General features: G+C 45.0%; 1 protein-coding gene and 1 long non-coding RNA gene across 3 annotated transcripts in view; one reads left to right on the plus strand and one right to left on the minus strand.

The window, feature by feature from the left end:
• Positions 1 to 22,881, minus strand: part of ABHD5 (abhydrolase domain containing 5, lysophosphatidic acid acyltransferase) — a 37,721-nt gene extending 14,840 nt beyond the window's left edge. Inside the window, exons 1-3 of the mRNA XM_062200613.1 lie at positions 22,756 to 22,881; positions 9,086 to 9,171; positions 6,280 to 6,652 (exon numbers count right to left, since the gene is read on the minus strand). Coding sequence (XP_062056597.1) covers positions 6,280 to 6,652; positions 9,086 to 9,171; positions 22,756 to 22,802 — 506 coding nt within the window. The 5' untranslated portion in view covers positions 22,803 to 22,881. The remainder of the gene's footprint in view (positions 1 to 6,279; positions 6,653 to 9,085; positions 9,172 to 22,755) is intronic.
• A 131-nt stretch (positions 22,882 to 23,012) lies between these two features.
• LOC133766442 (uncharacterized) overlaps positions 23,013 to 23,437 on the plus strand; it is a 28,239-nt gene continuing 27,814 nt past the window's right edge. For both annotated transcript variants that reach the window (XR_009866712.1, XR_009866711.1), the window contains exon 1: positions 23,013 to 23,083. This is a non-coding gene — a long non-coding RNA (uncharacterized LOC133766442). The remainder of the gene's footprint in view (positions 23,084 to 23,437) is intronic.

Raw genomic sequence — 23,437 nt, forward strand, 5'->3', positions numbered from 1 at the left:
GGCCATAGCAGAGAGCTGGATGGGAAGTGGAGCAGCCAGGACTAAAACCAGCACCCATACGGGATGCCAGCACTGCAGGTGGCGGCTTTACCTGCTACGCCACAGGGCTGGCCCCATGAGCTATTCTTTAGTCCACCTTGGCTGTAAGCACTCCCTTGCTCACTCCACTGTGTCACTGACCGCTCCTTGGGCTGAGGGGTCCCACATCTCCAGCAGCCGCTCAGCTCCTCAAGGACTCACTGCTGCAACTTACCACCGCTGGATACTTCCTATGTTAAAGATTTCTATAATCTCCTTTTCCCTAGTTTACCAAAAATATCCATAAAACAGATGTCTTTGTATGGGATGCTGAGCGGTAGGAGCCAGAAAGAAAGGAAAATTTAAAAACTAAGCACCAGATGAAGACGGACAATGGCACGGCAGCCATGATAGCCGGTTTGCTCTCCCGTAGGAAGTCAGCTTGACAAAATGGCAGCCCAGGCCACCTCCTGCGGTGAGGGGCCCACACATTAGTCTACTATGCAATGAGAGACGTCATCTCTAATGATCAGACACTGTGGGAAGAGAACTGAGATGAACTAAGGCTGCTTTAAGGGAAGGGGCGGGCGGGTCATGTCTTCATTTGGTGTCACCTACTAAGTAGCTGTTCCCAACTGCTCTGCCCACCAGCCACACTGGCCTTCCCAGCCAGCACAGAGCCATTGCAATTTCTGTCCAGCTGCCTAGACTATCTGCCTGCTACACGCTCTTCCCTCTGGGACCTCTTCTCAAGCTGCAGTTCTTATGGGCACCTTACACCAAGCTGGGTTCTCATCAAAGTTCTCCCAGCATGGCCCACCTCCCCACCACAGTACACTCTTGTCTCTGTAGGAACACTTACACACACAGGGACTCTGCTCACCACTGAGTCCTGCACACCATGTTAATACCTGGCCCACACCTGATGGATCAGGGAACGCAGGATATGATGAAACCCAGGGCCATTCCGTAAGATATGATTGATAACATCTATTTTAGAAAGACAGATACGTCTTAAACAACTGCAAAAATCTATAGTGTGGGTGGTGCTCAGCTGCCTCTTTGGACATTTTCTTCTTAACGAAAAAAAAAAATGAAAACAAAATGGCCAAAACCACAAGGTCACAACATTACTTAAGCACAACCAACTGGCTGGGACATGACTTTAGAGAATTTCGTTTGTCAGGCACATGTCAAGGGGAGACTCAATCTTTTACATAAAGGGTCACACTGATTATTACTCTGTCATTACTCGGTAACAGAATCTGAGGAAAACATGGGCTCACTGTCACAAGTTAAGCTATGAAACGCCTTGTATGGACAGGGCAATTTGCTGCTCCTAGAGACAACCCATTTTCAAAGCCTACCAGCAAAGACAGGGTCACACAGAAGGCAGGCCCAGGAGGGAAGGCGGCAAGCTGAATTTCACGTGGCCTCCAAGTAGCTTTTCCCTTCCTCGTCGCCCCCTCCCCTCTTTTTCTCCTGAAATTGAAAGGTTTATTTTAATCTATGACAGCATAGCACAAATGCTGCTTGGCTCAAGAGGAAACTTGGGGAGACAGAGTGGTTGCTCCACACTTGCTTAGTCAGTCCTCCAGACTGCTCTGAGAACACAGCCTAGAAGACACATGTGTGCACCACAGAGAAGTTTCTCTGGCTTGGACAGAACTTTCTAGATTGTACAGAGGGCAGCCCCAACACCCGCCCTGTCTGCTGGACAGGACTGCAGCCATGAACACACAGCACACACTAAACCTTACTAACACAAGGCTTGCTGTGACGGACACTTACACTCGCAGCGATCTGCTTTCCCTTTAGACCTGGGAGTCCACAGAACAGTTCTGCTGTAACATCAGACCATCTATGCAAATTTCTATGAATCTGCTCAATCAGGATCAAGTAGAAGAGATTCCTTTTGGGTAGAAATTAACAGAAATGAGGAATACTAGTGGTAACCTGAGTACCCGTGGGCAGTTGAGAAGCATGCGCACAGAGGAGATGGTTCACCTTACAGAAAACAAGAGGCACTCTTGCTCACTTTCCCTTCTCCTGTCCATGAGAGAAGCGCTTTAAGAGCAGCCACGCTGGAAAGCAAGGGAGGAAAGCAGCTGGGGGTAAGAGAAGGCCCAGGACATGGTGAACTGCTGCCTTCCACGCTACGTGCTACAGGCCCAGGACATTGTGAACTGCTGCCTTCCACGCTACGTGCTACAGGCCCAGGACATGGTGAACTGCTGCCTTCCACGCTATGTGCTACACTGGAGTATACCTGGTCGGTAAGCACGGGAAGAAAAAAAACCAAACTTTAAAATCTCACTTTTATTTTGTAGCTTTAACATTCTAAATTAACTAAACTTATTGATTCAAATAGCTGGTTAATTTATTTAATTATGCAAAACAAGCATAAATGTTAGAACATTCTCTCACTACTCCCCCCCCCCACCAAACACACTCACAGATCCCTTTATTTCCACCTTGTTTTTATGAGACACACTAACAAGATGTAAGTTAACTGGTCAAAGACAGAAAACTAAAATCTTTTTTTGTTTATATCTGAAACCCATTTTTCTCCCATAAACAATTAGAAAGATAGAACATAACCATCTCCAATCTCTTGGTAATTTTATATAGTATATATGGACAACTGATGAAATTGTAAGCCATTTGGCCAGCGCCGCGGCTCACTTGGCTAATCCTCCACCTGTGGCGCCAGCACTCCGGGTTCTAGTCCCGGTTGGGGTGCCAGATTCTGTCCTGGTTGCTCCTCTTCCAGTCCAGCTCTCTGCTGTGGCCCGGGAAGGCAGTGGAGGATGGCCCAAGTGCTTGGGCCCTGCACCTGCATGGGAGACCAGGAGGAAGCACCTGGCTCCTGGTTTCAGATTGGCGTAGTGTGTCGCCCGCAGCACACCAACTGTGGCAGCCATTTAGGAGGTGAATCAATGGAAAAAGGAAGACCTTTCTCTCTGTCTCTCTCTCTCTAACTCTGCCTGTCAAAAAAAAAAAAAAAAGAAATTGTAAGCCATAAGGTAAACTTAGCTTACAAATTCCTTTTCCAGTTTATCTATTCAAGAAATGGATACTGTGGCCTACGATGCAGTGCGGTAGGTTAAGCTATAGCTTATGATGAAGGCATCCCTACTGGAGTGCTTGTTCAAGTCTTGGGTGCTGCACTTCTGATCCAGCTTCGTGCTAATGCACCTATGAAGGCAGCAGAAGATGACCGAAGTAACGGAGTCCCTGCCACCCATGTGGGAGATTCAGATGGAGTTCTTGGCCCAGACCTGGCTGCTGCAGCCATCTGGGAAGTGAACCAGCAGATGGAAGATCTCTCTGGGTCTCTCCTTCTTTCTCTGTTGCTCCACCTTTCAAATAAATAAATAAAACTTTTTTTTTTTAAAGATTTATTTATTTATTTGAAAGAGTTACACAGAGAGAGAGAGAGAGGTCTTCCATCCGCTGGTTCACTCCCCAATTGGCCGCAATGGCCAGAGCTGCACTGATCCAAAGCCAGGAGCTTTTTCCAGGTCTCCTACATGGGTGCAGGGGCCCAAGAACTTGGGCCACCTTCTACTGTGTTCCCAGGCCATAGCAGAGAGCTGGACTGGAAGAGGAGCAGCTCGGTCTTGAACCAGTGCCGATATGGGATGCCGGCGCTTCAGGCCAGGGCATTAACCCACTGCACCACAGCACCAGCCCCACTAAAATTTGTCCTTTTCTTTCCTTTTTTTTTCTTTTTCTTTTCTTTTTTTTTTTTTTTATTTGACAGAGTTAGACAGTGAGAGAGAGAGAGACAGAGAGAAAGGTCTCCCTTCCATTGGTTCACCCCCAAAATGGCCGCTACAGCTGGAACTATGCCAATCCGAAGCCAGGAGCCAGGCGCTTCCTCCTGGTCTTCTATGCAGGTCCAGGGGTCCAAGCACCTGGGCCATCCTCCACTACCTTCCCAGGCCACAGCAGAGAGCTGGACTGGAAGAGGAGCAACCGGGACTAGAACCCAGTGCCCACATGGGATGCCAGCGCCACAGGCGGAAGATTAACCAAGTGAGCCATGGCACTGGTCCCTAAATAAATAAATCATAACAAAAAGAAAATAAATAGATGCTGGATATCACAGTGTTCTGAACTAATGGACTGCATTCATGATTGGGATATCTGAAAATCTAGAAAAAGTCACAATGTTGAAATTAACTTGTGTTTAATAATTTTGTTTTTGTTTTTTTGTTTTTTTCAATTAAGAATATAGGCATGAGGCCGGCGCTGCGGCTCAATAGGCTAATCCTCTGCCTGTGGCACCGGCACACCGGGTTCTAGTCCCGGTCGGGGCGCTGGATTCTGTCCCGGTTGCCCCTCTTCCAGGCCAGCTCTCTGCTATGGCCAGGGAGTGCAGTGGAGGATGGCCCAAGTCCTTGGGCCCTGCACCTGCGTGGGAGACCAGGAGAAGCACCTGGCTCCTGGCTTCGGATCAGCGCGATGCACCGGCCACAGCGTGCCAGCCATTGGAGGGTGAACCAATGGCAAAGGAAGACCTTTCTCTCTGTCTCTCTCTCTCTCTCACTGTCCATTCTGCCTGTCAAAAAAAAAAAAAAAAAAAAAAAGAATATAGGCATGAGAAGAGTTCAATATTTTGGTGGCAACCAGTTGAATTTACACATGCTAATTATTTCAAGCATTCTTATATCCATCTACTGCTACAACTTAATGGATCTTGGTCCTGACATAGTGCTCTATAGTTTATTTCTAGCATTTTCTAAAATGTAGTCAGTCCCATGCAGGGATCACTGGCTCTATCTTAGATACTTTGGAATCCCTAAAGCCTTCCTATCTGAGAGTTTCACAACTGCAAATGAAAATCTAACCAACTGACCTAATCAGTGGATAGCTACGAAGGGTCAGGATTCCAAGGCTTAAGGGTTTAGCAACCAAGGTCTAGTCACAGAGTCCCACGTCACCTCTCTAGTGACTACACAACAGTCAGACATCATAAACACATGACACACAAAAGACAAACAGAGCCCAGGCCAGCCCCCACTGATAGCCCTACTGTCATTTACCAGAAAACTCTCCATGTCCTTTCCACACAGACACAGCCGCCTTGTTTGTCACCAAGAGACCAAGAGGTCACAAGAAAAGAGAAAGACCCCAAAATGCCAAGTAAAAGAAAATGTAGGGTTTCTTTTGAAAAAATAAGTCTACTGTTGGGCACATATAGGAGGACCATGATCCCTCCAGAAGAATCAGGCTTACATGCTTATGTTTTAGATAAAGCGTCTTCAGAGGAAAAGGGGCCACTCCAGAAACAGAAAACAGCACCTCACCGAGCTACTGTTCCACATGGGAAATTCTGCCTGCCTGCCTGTCTCTCTCTCTCTCGCACTCACACAGAATTATGTCATGGTAGAGTTATACAAAGACATGATCCTTATCCTACTTCTCATTTGCGGATCCCAATATCAAAATCAGTTACAATTCTGGATAAAAATTAGTCTGGTGGAAAAATACATTGGCGACCCAAAAATGCTTACATTCATTTTTTAGTTTCTTTCTAAAACATTAACATAGAAGTTTTTTCTTCTTCTTCTTCTTTTTTTTTTCAAGCACTTACATGTGACCTCTCCCTAGGGAAGCAACATGAATATTAGGGTATAGTGTTACAGATGGGAGTTAAAAAAAAAAAAAAAGAGATGATGCTGAAAGATTTTGAAGCAAATACACATTAATTTAATGACTCTGAAAAGCCGTTCTACAATGAGAAAGGTTAGGGCACAGTATAATCAAAACCCTGGAAAACACACTAGGAAGATAAATTTTCTGAAGTTTAGAGATAAGATAACTAAGTTCAGAGGTTAAGTGATTTGCTCTAACTTGCAAAGCTAGCACTAGCACTGGGGTCTTCTAACTTCTAACCTTACTGCTTCCCATCACTGTAACTTAAAAAGGTTAAGGAAAAGCCTGCCAAATCCATAGATTTAATGATAATAGCAAAAGTTAACAATAACACAATAATTTTTAAATGTGGCTTAAAATTATGCATTAAATTTTAACCAATTCTAAGGTTAGCAACCTCAAAGTCCTTTTTCAAGTCTATCAATGTGTGCCATGTATTAACTGGAAAATCTGACATTTATTTGAGCTACTTAATTGGCTTGGTTGTGGCTATTTGGCCTGTACAGCCCTTTCAGAGGTTGGCGTCCCAAAGGTGGAAGCCGAGTGTACCCTTAGACACCTCAGTTACAATGCGTCTCTGTGGTCACCATGGCTTACCTTGAGGGATACTTCAGTGAGTAAGCAGCAGCCAAGAATCCACCCAGGTTGTGCCCAAGCAAGATCATTTTGTCCAGTCCTAGGGCGCATCTCCACTCTTCAATGGATTCCACAAACTGATTCTCCACTTCTTCTGCATCACTGTCAAACCTGGGTCTACTGCTTCGTCCAAAGCCCAGCAGGTCAAAAGCGTAGACGGGCCTATCAGTGCAAAGATCTCCAAAATTCAGTACCCAGAGTCCAAGACCTCCTCCAAAACCATGGAGGAGGACAAGCGGAGTCTTATTTGAAATACTATGCGAGAACTTCAGTGTCCATATTTTATTCCCATTAGATATACGAACAGGTTCTTTTTTGTATATGCAGGGGACACCTATTGGAAACATAAAAGAGAAATTCTGCTCAGCTTCGTGATGCTTCTGAGAAGGGGGTATTCTCAGGGACATCGAACATTAACAAGCCAGAGACCACATGGCGTCCAGTCATAGGATCTTAGCCCTTCTTAGGTCAGCCCTTAACAAACATATTTTCTTGAAGCAGGTAATTCTAAATCACTAGGTTTTACATCTAAATGGGAAGCCTTACCTCAGAGAAGTCTCAAGTGCCTGTGGCCACGATTGTGGGAAGTCATCTCACCTCCTGCCTTCTTTTTACATCTGTCAATGCGGGCATTACTTACACTCCCAGAACTGGAAAGGAACTTAGTGGCCTCTGAATCCATGATTCTAAGGACTCTAGCTTTGCAGATAGTAACAAAAGAAAACCACCTTGAACGCGAGAACATTAGAGGGCTTAAGCATTGAAGACTGAACCTGGACTCGGAGGAACCACTTTTATCTAAAAAGCAATCATGGATTTGAGGAGGACTCATTGAATCTGTATTAAACATACAATTGAAATTCGCAGTCGCTTCAAAGTTTTGTAGAAACACAGTGACAGGGTATGGTAGGAACGACTCAGCATGAGGTACCAGGTAACCTGAGTCCAAGTCCTAGAAAATGCAAATAATTATAATTTTACAGATCAAAACTCTTACTTGCTTTTAACACTCTGAAACTAAATACTTTAAATACTACCCCAAATTGACTAAAGGTGAAATGAAATTTGACATTGATTTACATCAAGCTATCAACTGAACAGCTACACTTTAGATATACTCCTTAGTTACTTGTGCATGTTCATCTGCAATGGACAAAACACAGGACACAATCAGGAATTTCTGCCCTTTATAAAAAAAAAAAATCTCAAATTGTGTAATCCACAAAGGGACAGCAAAGAGAAAACCCAACAGTCATTGAGAATGTGAATAGATCTCACGCCTCCAAGAGGAGGGCAATGTCCACCAGTTTAGAAAAGTGGTGATGAGCTCTAGAGCCAAGTATTCTGAGCGCTGCTGTCTGCATGACTCCCTAAAACCCACCTGGAATGTCTATTGCAGAGCTCACCCCACCAATCAGTCACTTGCATTCATGTCTGATAATGGAACAGGGACCCATTCTTTTTTTTTTTTTTTTTTTCATTTTCAATTCTCTTTATATACAGAAGATCAGTTTAGTATATATTAAGTAACGATTTCAACAGTTTGCCCCCATATAGCAACACACAGTGAAAAAAAATACTGTTGGAGTACTAGTTATAGCATTAAATAAGAGTGTACAGCACATTAAAGACAGAGATCCTACATAATATTTTTAAAAAAAAATTAATTAATTTTCTATGCCATTTCCAATTTAACACCAGGTTTTGTTTTTTTTTTTCATTTCCAATTACCTTTATATACAGAAGATCGATTCAGTATATAATTAGTAAAGATCACATCAGTTTGTACCCACGCAGAAACACAAAGTGTAAATATACTATTCCCATTTGCATACCTAGAACCTAGCAGTAGGGAACCAGTGCATTTGTTAAATGCACAAACTGAGCATCCGGCTTTTTATTTACCCCCTAACAAAGATTCTTTTTTTAAAGATTTATCTATTTGTTTGGAAGGCAGAGCAAGAAAGAGAGAGGAGAGAGAGAAAAAGAACTTCCATTTGCTGGTCCACACCCCAAATGGCCACAACAGCCAGACTGGGTCAAGACAAAGCCAGGAGCCTGGAACTCCACCCGGGGTTCCTGTGATCCAAGCACTCAGGCCATCTTCCCCTGCCTCCCCAGGCACATCAGCAGTGGGCTGAATGAGAAGTAGAGCAGCCAGGACTCAAAGCAGTGCTCATATGCATGCCAGCGTCGTGGATGGGAGCTCAACCTGCTGTACCACAACACTGGCACCAAGAACTTTTTTGTTTTGGTAAACCACGATGACAACTCTGCCAATTTTGTGGAGACAAATATTACTCAAGCATATGAAGAAAGTAGAAATTCATTTTCATGTTAATAATTCATGTAGGATGGTTAACTACCCTTTCCTAAGAGTATATAACACAATAGTCACTCTTGAATCATTCAAATGAACAAAAAAGAAACTGAATTAGTAGAGGATGAGAACCAGAAATGGACAATCATCTGCACACACAAAGTAATCACATCTATGACCCATGCCACTTAATTCAGTCCTATCAATTGTTATCAGCACAATTATCACCCATATTAAGAGTGTAACAGGGACCCATGGCCAAAGAGTTTGAGAACTCTCCCCCTACATCTCCACCCTACCACCAATTTGGCACTTGTCAAATTGCCACAGAAAAGGGTAAAATTCTTCTGCCAACAACTAACATCACAGAATCTTATCTCTGGTTTCAAGGCAATGTGATATATTAGACCTATTTCCGTAAACAGCTCAGTTTTAAGAAAATCTTACATTTTAGCATTTTCTCTTCAGCTTCTTTAAGGTGTGATGTAGATGTAGGGCACCAGGTGGGAAGCCAACCAGTTAGCCATCCTGACCTAAACACCAAAAACAGAATGCAAATAAGTGAGTTCTTGTTCTTCTCAGCTCCCAACTACTGTATGCAGGGAAGGCAGTCTATATGGGTGAATCTACAGGAAGCAAAAGTCACACACTGGTGCAGAAGATTAGGTGCTGGGCTAGAGATATTCAACTTCAGTCTGTGTACCTACAAGCAGATCTCTAAGCCCATCTTATCCTCACAGATAGTCAGATTTCAAATAACCAAGCAGAGGGTAAAACTGGCAGAACAAGAACAGAAAAAAGGGCATTCCTCACAATGCAAGATAGCCTCTTGCAGGGTAGAAATGCAAAAAAGTCAAAGATCATGACTATGGGGCCAGTGTTGTGGTGCAGCAGGTAAAGCCTGTGCACAGGATGTCAGCAGCCCATATCTGAGCGCCAGTTCGAGTCCTCGCTGTTCCACTTCCAGTGCAGCTTCCTGCTAATGTGCCTGGAAAAGAAGAAGATGCCCCACACACTTGGGCCCCTGCACCCAGGCAGGAAACCCAGATGGAGTTTCTGGCTTCTGGCTTCAGCTTCACCCAGGCCTGGCTGTTGTAGCTGTTTGGGGAGTGAACCAGTAGATGAAAGGTTTCTCTTTGTTTGTGCGTGTGTGTCTGTCTCTCTCTGTCACTCTGCCTTTCAAATCCATGAGGTTCATTTGCATGGTAGGTTCACAATGAGTAAAAAAGTTACCTGCAGCAGGGGTTGAGAGGAGATAAACCTTAATAAAATCTGAGGTCGCTACAAATAAAACAGCTGCAATTCCATGAGGGGTAGTGACAGCCCACGAATATCAACACAAGGAGCTGGCCTGTGTACAATCTGTATAGGCTGAGCTGGCTAACTGCTAATAGGAAAACAAAAAGCTGTGGGTTCTTGCCAATGGTGGATGAAAGAAATGACCCAGGCATCAGTCACAATACAGCCAAACAAGGAGAACAAGGAAGTAGGTCTCTGGCAACAAGTGATGAAAGGTACGTGGAGGCTGGGACTGATCGGCTTTGCAAGTAGCCAGTCAAGGAGAAGACCTGGCAGCAGAAGACCCAAAGCTCACTGTGATAGCCTGAGACGATGTGGAGCTGCAGCAGTCACCAGACAGGTCAGCCAGGCCTGGGCACACGTGGTATTATTTATAATGAGGACTTTCTGACAAAAGAACGATGAATGAGGAGAGCAAAAGTAACCAACAACTACAGATTCCAGATGAGAGGTACGGGCCTGAAGCAAAGGGCTGGCAATAGGGAGAGACACAAAACATACTTAAATGGCAAACATGCTGCGTTTGGCAACTGGTAGCATGTAAAGGAAGTATAGTGTAGTAAGGATTCCCCGGCTTCTGTCTGAACACATGAGTAACAATGGGTGTGAGTGGAAAAAGGCCAAGTTCTAGAAGGGCTGATCCAATATCCAGCTTTTTCTAAGCTTTGTAGGCTCAGCCGACAACATTTGCTTTCTCTGCAGACTTTCTCCAGCTATTCCGTGTAATAGGTGCTCAGTGAACAATGGGTGCTGAATGATTAAGTCACTCGCAGTCCAGGGCACTCCTAGTCCGAGTTATCTCCACTTCACAGATGCGCAATACAGAAGTTTAGAAATGTTAGACACCAGGACCAATGTCAAGTAGGCAGGAAGCAAGCAAGCGACACAAGCAGAGATTTAAATTCTGGGTAACTTCAAAGTCCCATTTCTCAGGTGATTATCCTCCTTAACACTGAGCATTACTGGGGCCGGCGCTGCGGTGCAATGGGCTCACGGGGTGCCAGTTCACATCTCGGCTGCCATTCTTCTGATCCAGCTCTGCTATAGACTGGAAAGCAGTGGAAGATGGCCCCAGTACTTGGGCACCTGCACCAGTGTTGGAGACCTGGAAGAAGCTCCTGGCTCCTGGCTTCAGATCAGCTTAGCTCCGACTGTTGTGGTCGTTTGGGGAGTGAACCAGTGGATGGAAGACCTTTCTTTCTCTATCTCCCTCTCTCTGCCTATAAGTCTACCTCTCGAATAAATAAATGAAATATTTAAAACAAAATTAAGCATTCCTTAGAGCTGCACCCAATCCATGCAAGCCAACCTCACCCTATCTTTTCTTTCACATGCCAAACTTGTCTACTACCTCACAGTTCTCAAAACTCCACCCTATTAGTGCCTCTACGGCCTTGCATGGCTCTTCCCTCTGCTTCAGGCCTTGCCTCATCTTTTCTGAGCTAGCCCCCCTGACCCTGATAGCTACTGCAGAGGTTTGAATCATCCACAGATATGGCTACTACTGATGTGATAACCTGCTTACATATTTATCTTCCCTACTGTAAACAAGCTGAAAGCTAAACTCATGCTAAAAGTCATCCTTCTGTCCCCAGTGCCAAACATACTGACTGGCTGGTGATCATGTGAGGGCCTGACAACTGTGAGCTAAAGGCCTTGGTTACAGAAACCAGAGCAACAAGAAACCAGACGGGCTTCACCCCTACAGACAGAGGGCACTGACAGTCACAGGTTCTTTAACAGAACATAGCACAGGGCAAGGGCCTGAGCCAAACCAAAACAAACACGAACAAATATCAATGCAAAGAGAATTAAGAAAGGAGTAATCAACAGTATGAACATTATCGGGGACTTCAGAAAAGTCTGTGGAAAAAATAAAATTAAAAAGTAAGTCTATTTTGGAGCAAAAAAAATTTTTTAACACATAGTTCTTTCATAACATATATTTTCCATAATTTTTTGAACACCCCTCATATAGTAAAATGATCAGAAATAGTTACCTAATGCCTAACTTTTATTCATATAAAGAAGTCAATCCTTCTTTAATAGTCAATGTTCTCATCCCTTTGTCTTTAGACATAAGAATTTCCCAGTAAGTTCAGTAGCGTAGCATATGTGTGTGCATTAGATAAAGGATAGGCCCTTGTAATTAGATGCATTTGGTAAGGTTCTCACAGCATACAGCTACATTGTTGAGCTACTGTGTGAAGGAATGTCCGAAGACACCTGATAGCCTGCATTATACTGAGGTTCTACTCTCAGGTTCTCTGCTGCCAGTTTCAAACCTTGTACATTCCCAGGTAAGATGAAAAGACCCTGGGGACGGTATTGGGGTGCAGTGGGTTAAGCTGCCACCAGCATTCCATACGAGTGCCAATTTGAGTCCCAGCTACTTCACTTCCAATTCAGCTCCCTGCAAATGGGGTTTCAGGCTCCTGGGTTGGGCCTCACCCAGTCCCCAATGGAGCCATTTGGGGAGTGAACCAGCAGAAGTTCTCGATTTCTCTCTCTCTCTCTCTCCCTCCCTCCCTCCCTCGCCTTCCTTCCAATTTTGCATTTCAGATAAATAAAATAAATTTTAAAGAAAGACTTCTAGGCATTCCTCATAAATATGAGGGGACTTCATAACCTTCATGGAAAAATGCAACTAAAAGATAAAAAACAAGAATATTTCTTAACACACACTAGCTCGAGTTCAAGACACACAAGTAAATGATCGTACCAAGCACTAAGACCATCCTTAAAGAACTGAGAGTCCTGAGAACTTCATCACATGAATTCAGCCCTTTAAGCATTATGAACAGGATTAGGAAACAGAAAGAAGTCAGAAGGAGCTGAACCAGGTGGACACCTGTAAGGTGGACACCTGCTGACTGCCCATGGAAACGCACAGTTCTCCGTGCTTCCTAAGAGGAATGAGCAGGAGCACTGACATGCAACGTGTCCTGGGCATTTTTCTGCTCAAGCTTTGGCTAATTTTCTCAAAATGCTCTCATAACATGCAGATGTTATTGTTCTCTGGCTTTCCAGAAAGTCAACAAGCAAATGTCTTCAGCATCCCAAAGAACTGCAGCCATGACCTTGGCTCTTGACCAGTTCACTTTGCTTTGACTCGGCCACTTTGACCTCTTGATAGCCATTGCTTTGCTTGTTGTTTGTCTTCAAGATTGTACTGGCAAAGCCACATCTTGTTGCAATTCTACAAAGAAATGCTTCAGGATGTTGCTCTCATTGTTTTAAAATTGCCATTGAAAGCTGTGCTCTTGGCAGCTGACCTAGGTGCACTGAGCATAAAGCTTGCTTTACTTCAATTTCTCAGTGAGAACTGTATCATCTAAACCAGCTGAGATGTCTCTGGTGTTAGCTACCAGAAGTTTCTGCTGTTAGAAAGGGAGGAGGACCGAGAGTGGAAGGGAAGGAAGCAGGGAGGAAGGGAGTACCATTACGTTCTTACAACTGTATCTACAAAGCACGCTGAATCTGTTAAAACTTAACTAAAAACTAGGAGAAAAAAAAAAGTTTTGTTTTTTTTTTTTTTTTTGACAGGCAGAGTGGATAGTGAGAGAGAGAGACAGAGAGAGAGGTCTTCCTTTTTGCCGTTGGTTCATCCTCCAATGGCTGCTGCGGCCGGCGCATCTCGCTGATCCGAAGCCAGGAGCCAGGTGTTTCTCCTGGTCTCCCATGCGGGTGCAGGGCCCAGGGACTTGGGCCATCCTCCACTGCACTCTCGGGCCACAGCAGAGAGCTGGCCTGGAAGAGGGGCAACCGGGATAGAATCCAGCACCCCGACCAGGACTAGAACTGGGTGTGCCGGTGCCGCAAGTCGGAGGATTAGCCTGTTAAGCCACGGCACTGGCCAAACAAAAGTTTCTGCTGTTAATCTTTTGTCCTCTTCAAGTAGAACACAAACAAGACGAATTTCTTTTTCCTCACAAACTGGTGCGGATGGTCTGCTACTGTGGGCTTCATTTTCAACATCAAGTTCTCCTTTCCTAAAGTGAGTTGTCCTAGAGTTTGTGAACTGCTGATTTCTTTGGGGCACTGACACCATCAACCCAAGCTTCACCATCAATTTCACATTTGTTCTTGCTTCAATTCATGTCGCTTTGACAGGGGTTCTTTTCAAACTGAACATTTATCCTCCTTAGTACCTGAAACTGGAATCCTGTTTTGACATGTTATAACAAGTTAATAGGAGTTTATTTTCAAATAGTGCAAAAAATCGTTGAGATCCACTCAGTGCTTTTTATAATACACATTTTCCATGAACTCTCTGAAGACCTCTCAGGTATCTTATTATTAAGTTAAAAACACAACAGAAAATATTACTCATATTAGTATTATCTGTATATAAACTTATTTACAAATGACTCAAGGCTTCAGCAGTAAATTTTTCAATTCATTTAATGATTTTTCACTTTTTAAAAAAATTATTAGCAATCTATTGAAATAAAAGAATCTCATGATCTTAAGAGTTTAAAAAAAACTATCATTAAGCTAAAGCTCTTCTGTACTTCATCAAATGTCTGAACATAAAAACGTGAATACCAACAGGAAGTTACTTACAATTCAGTATCATCAATTTTCTTAGACAAAATCCCTCAAATCATAGCACAATTCCTTGCCAGACAGAAGCAGAGGTCAGTTAAAAAAAAAAAAAAGAAATAAACTGAACTATAAACTACTATTGCTCCACTGACTTCATAGCCAAGCTGGAGCAAAGAAAATGCAAATGCAATCTTTTTTTTTTTTGCTCTTTAAAAATATACTATATTCAAAAATTCATTTATACTTCAAATAACTAGGGTATGCAAGGTAGTTTAGAAAGTTACATATCAGCCTGTAACACAGGAATTACATTTACCTCTACCAATTTACTACTCAACATAAAAACAGCATTCAAAAGCTAGGATTGTCTATCCAAGGATTCTGCCTCCTGCTGACAAATTCAACTCGAAGTTAGCAAAATCTACCACATTACATTAAAAACTGGGGCTGCTCAACCACAGTAAGAGATATCAACCCTCTTCAGATTTTCATACCAGCTTTTTCATCAAAACATAAAACCTAATATTTTAAAGTGTTTTTTTTTCTAAAGTATCTTTACAATGAAATCTGTAGAGCCATCAAAACATAGTAATTTAATGAAACTATAAAAGACAGTCTTCCCCTAAGCACCAATAATGGTTTTGTCCAGTTTCACTTTAACTAGATGATAAAGTGTTTTACAGAAACTATCTTCTACTTCTTTCCTAGAAATTCCCTACAGAATTGGGTACTACACATATAATAGGGTCAAAGGTCTATTTTTTCCATCCTTACGTTGGCTGCCTTTTGTTCGACAATCCCCATATCTTATCTTGCCACCTGTACTGCTTCAACTCTCTAAAACGTACCATCTAACCCTGTCTTTGGGGTGAACCAAACTCACCTTCAAAGAGACATTCTGCCCCTTCCCTTAAGATTGCCTATGCTATCCAGTCTTGCCTGGTATTCTTAGGCTTAATATACGGAACACTGGAACTACAGGCGTTGAGAGCAGAATTAAGGACACAAAATAATGCTTGTCAGATACTCAGCCATTCTCAGGTCACAAAATTCAAGGTAAAAACTAAACTTACATGACCCAGTCATAATTTGATAAACTACATACAGGACTGCCTCCTCATAGCTTCAGAAAATGAAGGGAAAAGCAAAATTTAACTTCTCTATTTTATTTGAGCAGATTACCAATAAACTCTATCATTCATTGCTGAGGCCCTAACTTCAGAAGAGACTAAAACCATTTACCATGATCCTAACTTTTCAAAAGTCCACATTTCTTTTTTTTTTTTTTTTTAAGATTTATTTATTTATTTGAAAGAGAGTTACATAGAGAGAGGAGAGGCAGAGAGAAAGAGAGGTCTTCCATCCAAGGGTTCACTCCCCAACTGGCTGCAATGGCTAGAGCTTCACCGATCTGAAGCCAGGAGCCAGGAGCTTTGTCCAAGTCTCCCATGCGGGTGCAGGGGCCCAAAGGCTTGGGCCATCTTCCACTGCCTTCCCAGGCCATAGCAGAGAGCTGGATAGAAAGTGGAGCAGCCAGGTCTCGAACCAGTGCCCATATGGGATGCCAGCACTTCAGGCCAGGGCATTAATCTTGCTGTGCCACAGTGCCGGCCCCCAAAAGTCCACAATTCTAACCCCAGGAAACTTCAGCAATGTGTACCAAAACAAAAACAAAAACAAAAAGATCTCTTGCTTTATAACTACTGTACATGAAAACTTAAATCATTTTAGTGAACAGACCTCTGAATAAGAAACCTTAAAAGACCACACTAGGGGCTGGCACTGTGGCTTAGAGAGCAAAGCTACCACATGCAACAGTAGCATCCCATAAGGGTGCTTGTTCTATTCCCAGCTGCTCCACTTCTGATCCAGCTCCCCGTTAACCCACCTAGGAAATCAGTGGAAGATGGTCCAAGTACTTGGGCCCCTACCACCCACATGGGAGACTCGGATTTAGCTTCTGGCTTCAGCCTAGCCCTTGGTGCCATCTAGGGAGTCAACCAGAGGATGGAAGATCAATCACTCTCTTTCTCTTTCTCTCTCTCTCTCTTTCTTTCTCTCTCTCTCTCTCTTTCAAATAAATAAATCTTTAAATTAAAAAAAGAGCACACCAGAGATGGCATAAAGGAAACCCAAGTAACATGTGCTTAGCATTGTAATATTAATAGAGTCTATTTACTTAAGAATCTGATTTTTTAAAGATTAATTTTATTTATTTGAAAGGCAGAGTTGGAGGGGAGGGGAATCTTCCATCCACTGGTTCACTCCCCAAATGGCCACAAGGGCTAGAGCCGGGCTAGGCCAAAGCCAGGAGCTTCTTCCTGGTTTTCCACAGGGGTGCAAGGGCCCAAGGACTTGGGCCATCCTTGGCTGCTTTCCCAGGTACGTAAACAGGAAGCTAGATGGGAAGTAGAGCAGCCAGGACTCAAACCGCCGCCCATTTGGGATGCCAGTGTGCAGGCAACAGCTTAACCCACTACACTTCAATGCGGGCCCATAAGAATCTGATTTTAAGTATCTTGAGTTTGGGTATTTCCCCCCTGGACTGTAAACCTAATCTTTTTTCTTTTAAAGGCCAGCATTAACATTTACTTATAACCCATGCCAGCAACATTTAAGTTTCCTGGGAGTCCTTGTTTTGTTCTATAGTATTACTAAACCAGAATTGCACAATCTATAAATATTGTGAAACCGGGAAACAAGTTTCATAGTATTCTGAAGAAAATGTACAGAAGTCCGGACAATTTCCACACACTTTTGGCTACTTAAAATAACATTTCTAATTAGGTTATAAGTAAAGAGGATTTCATTATATTACAATTTTGTTTAAAATGGCCTCATCCACATACTGATACGGTTAAAAGAAAAGTCATGTGTTTTACTGCACTCTGTAAACTAGCGTAGACAAAGTGTTCTCATCTGGAGAGATCAGGAGGTTTTGATTCTCATTATAATATACACATTAACTAGAGGTATGAATGTACACATGTGCCTCTGGAGTGATTCCTCAACAAGTGAATGACTGAAAATTCCCAGTTGGAAATTGTAAAATCTGGGCAACTAAAGGCTTTTTTGGGACCTGACTTCCTAAATCCTGTTCTTGAGAAAAAAAGACTATGTCTCAGGGCTGGCGCTGCTGCGCACTGGGTTAACACCCTGGCCTGAAACACCAGCATCCCATATGGGCGCCAGTTCGAGACCTGGCTGCTCCACTTCCGATCCAGCTCTCTGCTGTGGCCTGGGAAAGCAGCAGATCGCCCAAGCCCTTGGGCCCCTGCACCCGCGTGGGAGACTTGGAAAAAGCTCCTGGCTACAGATAGGTGAAGCTCCGGCCGTTGCAGCCAATTGGGGAGTGAACCAGGGGATGGAAGAACTCTCTCTCTCTCTCTCTCTCTCTCTCTCTCTCTGCCTCTCCTCTCTCTTTGTAACTCTGCCTTTCAAACAAATAAATAAATCTTTAAAAAAAAAAAGACTATATCTCAAATAATTACAATTTAAATAGCTAACATGCCATTTCTTTTGGATAAATCATACTTTTATGACAAGTTATCACTGACCATGAGATCTGCGACAACACAGGCCCACTAATGCATTTTAAAATGTTAATTAACAGTCTTTTAAGCCCGCCTCCCCCCACTTCTAACCTATAACTTTAAAGACTCAGAAAAGGAAAATCAGTGCTTTAAGACAAGATATGGTGCTGGCAATATTTCCCCCAATTATTTCCTACCACACGGTAAACAAACACTCTAGAAACATACTTGAAGAAGTACATGTGTACCTTTACACTGCCCTTGCTTTGTAACTCAGACCCACATTTCTTTGTGTCTGTTGTAAAACAAATCCACCACTAGATGATGAAGACAATAAAACTAAAAACACATGGTCTCAAATGAAATATTTGTAATAAAATCACATTTTTTTTTATAAAACACAATCAAGAGTGGGGAATTACAGAACAATGAGATTAGACTAAAAACTGTACCAATTAGTCAAAGCTATTTTTAAACCAATATAATAGTTCAGAAAAGATTATAAGTAATATAAGTCAAATCTTTAAAGCCTCATTTAGAGGCATCTAGCACCCTAAAATGTATAATTCAGGTGTTTTGTGTTTTTTTAATTAAGTGGACCAGCCCTAGGACTTTGGAATCTTTTGTTAAGTTCTTTGTCACAGGACTGAATTCTGCATCTGCTGGCCTGTGATTGGCATTTTGGACAGCAGGCAAAAACAGTGAGTTCATCCAGGGTCAAGAAAAACAATCCTATTCCCAACCTCTGCAGTACAACACAGTTCATGAACCTAATTGGTGTCCTTTTCAACACAGCTGCAAGATGTACCCAGTGTCGTCAAAGCTCACAGAAACATGGATTATGAAAAAACTATGCACTGGTTTCAAAATTTTTTGCATCAAAATAATCTTTCAATTTCACAAATTTTCCAAAGTACTCTCATATAATCAACTACTGGATTTTTGATCCTTATGTTTTGCATCAGCATAAATTTATACAGACATCTGAATAAGACAAAAGCCTTGTCCACACTGAGCCGACCAAGCCAATATAGAACCATAAGGTGAAATACTGATGTAGGCACCACTGAGAAAGTTTAGAGAACTACTATGCACCTTTAGAGAAGGGAGATCACCCTCTGTCTTAAGTTAGAGAAAATGACATAAGCCAAGTCATACCAGAGGTGAGCAAGGAACATGTTCAGGAACCAAGAGAGATATAGCTTGGCTCAGGTTAGAGTTGACTGCTCAGGGATGAATTAAAACTCCAAAGCTTGGGGCCGGCACCATGGCTCACTTGGTTAATCCTCCGCCTGTGGTGCTGGCATCCCTATGGCGCTGGGTTCTAGTCCTGGTTGCTCCTCTTCCACTCCAGCTCTGTGCTGTGGCCCGGGAGGGCAATGGAGGATGGCCCAAGTGCTTGGGTCCCTGCACCCTCACGGAAGACCAGGAGGAAGCACCTGGCTCCTGGCTTCAGATCGGTGCAGCGCCGGCCGCAGTGGCCATTTGGGGAATGAACCAACAGAGGAAGGAAGACCTCTCTCTCTGTTTCTCTCTCTCACTGTCTATAACTCTTCCTGTCAAAAAGACTCCAAAGCCTAATGGGAGTCACACTGCTACAAAGGGCTTTGAAGTCAGACTAATGACATACCATAAGGCCACTGTGTGTGAGGACACTGCTTGTAGCTGTGTTATAAACCAGACTGCGCCTCCTGGAAATGTCAAACAATGGATGAACTGAGCTATGGCCGAAGGCGTGTTATCCATGTTGCCAGAACCCAGGGGTGGAACTATGGAGGGGGAACCAGGGTGGCTCCCAGCTCAAAGTGGGCATGGAAAGGAGTCCTCGGCTTAGAGTCTGCTGAACTTAGTAACACATCTGGTATTCGGGGCAATAAAACTGTGAGGGTTGTGAAAGGGTGACAGCACAGTTGTGACTCTGGATGACAAAAATGTTAACTGCCCTGATAAAAACTGAAAAATCCAGCGGAAGAGCTGAGCTTTTTGTACTGTTTAGTTTGCTAGCAGGAAGACCCAAGGCAGCTGCTAGACATGTGAAGTTGGAGGAAACTGGTGCAAACACACCTGACGAACAGAAGCATCACCGTGTAAAGAAGAGATTCGGAAAGCAAACGAGATCTCAGTCCCCTTTACAGACAAGCAGTTCAAGGAGTGTGAATAACAACACAACAAAAACAAGGACGATGTGCTATACTCAGAGAACAGGAAAAGAAGAGAATCTAATAAAAGTGACTCTTTGTCTCAAGTAAGAAGGAAAATTGAAGGGCCTGAATGTCCAATAAGAGTTTCAAAAAGGAAGCAGCTATCATTACAGTATCCAACACTGAACAGGACCCAGGAAAGTTAAGTACTGAGAAAAATAAAAGGCCAGTGGGGTACAGCACTGAAATTTTGTAAAATTTTCTTTAACAAGTCAGGTTTTAAGAAGGCAAGGGTTTCAGAGGGGAGGAGGAAGGAAGATAAAGATCTTGATTAAAAAAAAAGAGAGAGAGAGAATCCCTTATACCTTATTTGTAGCATCTGATGATTTCTATGGTATAAATACCATGGCCAATTTCAAGCTGCCAAAGGTTGAAAAAAATTACTGAAAATTTTAGCAATGGCCTTCTGGTACAAATCAACTCCAGCTCACTACCTCTGCTTTTGTCTACCCTGCAAATGAGCAATTCTGTGACAGTTTCCCTTTAAACTCAACTGGAAAGGAGTCCTCGGCTTAGAGTCTGCTGAACTTAGTAACACATCTGGTATTCGGGGCAATAAAATTGTGAGGGTTGTGAAAAGGTGACTGCACAGTTGTGACTCTGGATGACAAACATGTCTTCACCATTTTCTAGGATACGCTTACCCCAATTCACAGAAGTCTAAACTATTCTGGCTACATTTAGCAACTCCAGGAGCTTGGATGTTGAAAGTCAAACGCTCCCGGGAATGCCCATCTTCACTAAGAGCCACAAGGGACTACACAAGAATTATATGCTGCAAATAACTGTTTTACAGTTGTTCCCTTTGCTAACGTCATATCCCTATGTAAACCCGAAATGTCTTAAGGACGGGGAACTTGATTCAAAACAAGAGCCGAACGTCTGTGTTCTAATCCAAACGAGAGGCTGCAGAAATATGGGGGAAATGCCTTAGCCTGAATTCAGCCAGCCAAAGGACTCCAGTCCAGCCAGCGCCACTACTTGGGAAGCAGTTCCAACTGCAAAATGGGAACCGAGTATCTAGGGTACACGCTCCCCCTTAGGTTCAACATGGAAATGTCTGGGCAGCATCCAGCAGGGGCTAGAGCTTAGTCGTTCCTGTCTGCCTGGCTGGGACAGTTCAGGAGGCCATAACCAGCATGGACACCAGACACTGCTCCAGTGGGCAGCCACCACCACCGGGGAGGCCCACCTCTGTCTAGGGCCAGCTGGTTACATGCTAATGATTTTGTACCATCTGCCTCCAGTGACCTGCAACCATCACACAAAGCCATAAATCCCGTTCCCTGTGGTATCCTGGACGCCCAACACTCACAACAACATGGAGACCAAGGAGTTCCCCTCAAAGCACTCTTCTGGAAAGAGCCAATGCTGTCTTTGACACATCACATGGGAGCACAAGTCACCACTTAGGCTCCTGCTCGCGTCTAGGCCACACTCAGCATCCCGCCCACAGTGAACAGGCAGTCACCCACAAACCAGAACAACGGACTCATTCACCATAAAACAAAACCCAGAGGAAGACCCTGGCGTCTGATCATTCACAAGCCTCCCCACGTCTTTCCAAATATCCCTGTCTTCGCTGTTCCTGCCATACATCCTATCAGCCAAGCTTCCTATGCAAGCTGCTTCTTCAAACATCTGAAGCCCAAGTGCTGTCTACATATGAAACACGCACGGGGTGGGAGTGGGGGTACAGACTCCCCCCCTCCCCCCAATATACATGAGCAGCCTTGGCAAACAAGGCAAGGACCTTCATAGCTAACAAGTGCATGGAGTTCATCCCAACTCGGGATCTACCCTCAGCTTTCACAGTTTCACGCACCCGTCGTCCTCTCCAGACAGAACCACAGCAGGGGCACAAAATAAGTTAATTAATTAAATAAATAAAATTTTTAAAAAGGGCAGAGCGGAGCTGGGAGGCCGATCTGCTTCTGAAAAAGATCAATGATCCCTTCTGAGCTAGCTATCCCAACTTTGTTTCAGTCCGCGCCGCCTGAATGCCAAGCCAGGCGCCCACTCCTCACCGAGCCCCTAGCCCTCCACCCCGGCCCAGCGCCGCCCCTGCCCGCCCCCGGAACCCCCGGCCCCGGGGAGCACCTGCGGAGGCCGCACAGAGCACAGCGCCCACTTAGGGCCCCCAGCTCCTCCGAGGCGGGCCAAGCGCCTCGGCCATTTCCGGGCCACCCAGTCCGGTGCGGGGTCGCAGGGGCACACCCGGGGTTCCCCCCGGGCGGAGGGCCAGCGCGGGTGTGGACGCCGCGGTCACCTCGCCTCCAGCCCCTCAGGGCCGCGTTAGCCAACCGCACGAGGGCCGCCCCCGGGGTGGACGGTCCAGGCGGCCGCAGACAAGCCCGGCGCTGGAAGGTGCCCGCGCGGGGCTTCTCCTCCCGGCTCGCGGGCTCGCGTCGGGGAGCGGCCAGACGTCGCCGAGCGCCTCTCGGTGCTGCCCACCGGGCCGGGCCCCTGCCGGTGCGGAGGACGCGCGCTGCGGACCCACGCAGCCCCACACCCCCCGTTCCCCAGCCGCATTCACCTCTCGCCGGTGTCCGCCGAGTCCACCTCCTCCTCCTCCGACGCCATGGCCACCGCTGCGCAAGCGCCGGACAGCGTCCCCAAGCCGGCTGACAAGCCGACTGGGCCGCCCAGGGCCGCCGCCGCCGCCCTTAATGCCGGGCCGACCGCGCATGCGTCGGCTGCCCACCGGCAGCTGCGGGCGGTGCCACAGTGCGCTTGCGCGAGCCGGGGCCGCTCCGCCAGCTGCGCATGCGTCCTCGCGCCCGGCGCGCTGCGGGACAGGCGCTGGGCGAGGCCGGCAGGCTGGTGGACCTGGTGATACTGGCTCGGCCGAGTTAAGTAGTAAGGTAACTTCGTATGATGACTGTATTGATGCATCACCCCTCTGACCTCGCCTGTCAGGTGCTGGACGCTGAGAGCCAAAGAGCGACCTAGTCCCTGGCAGAACCTACATAGATTTTCTCCGCTGGGAATGGAAATGCTACTTTGCGGGTGTCTCCTTGGCCCTCCCTTACCCACAGCCCTTACCCTCGGGTGGGTGGCCAAGGCGATAGGGCAACTCGCAGGAGCCTCCAGCCAATCAGTGTTCTCTGCTGTACTGCTGGGGAGACACCCCCATTAGTAACCACCTCCCCGCACCCTTCTTAGGAGGGCTGAGGTCCGAGTCCGGAGGTGTCGGGTTCCTGATGGGGTATCGCTGA

Source organism: Lepus europaeus, chromosome 9, assembly GCF_033115175.1.
Source record: "Lepus europaeus isolate LE1 chromosome 9, mLepTim1.pri, whole genome shotgun sequence".
NCBI classification, from domain to species: Eukaryota; Metazoa; Chordata; class Mammalia; order Lagomorpha; family Leporidae; genus Lepus; species Lepus europaeus.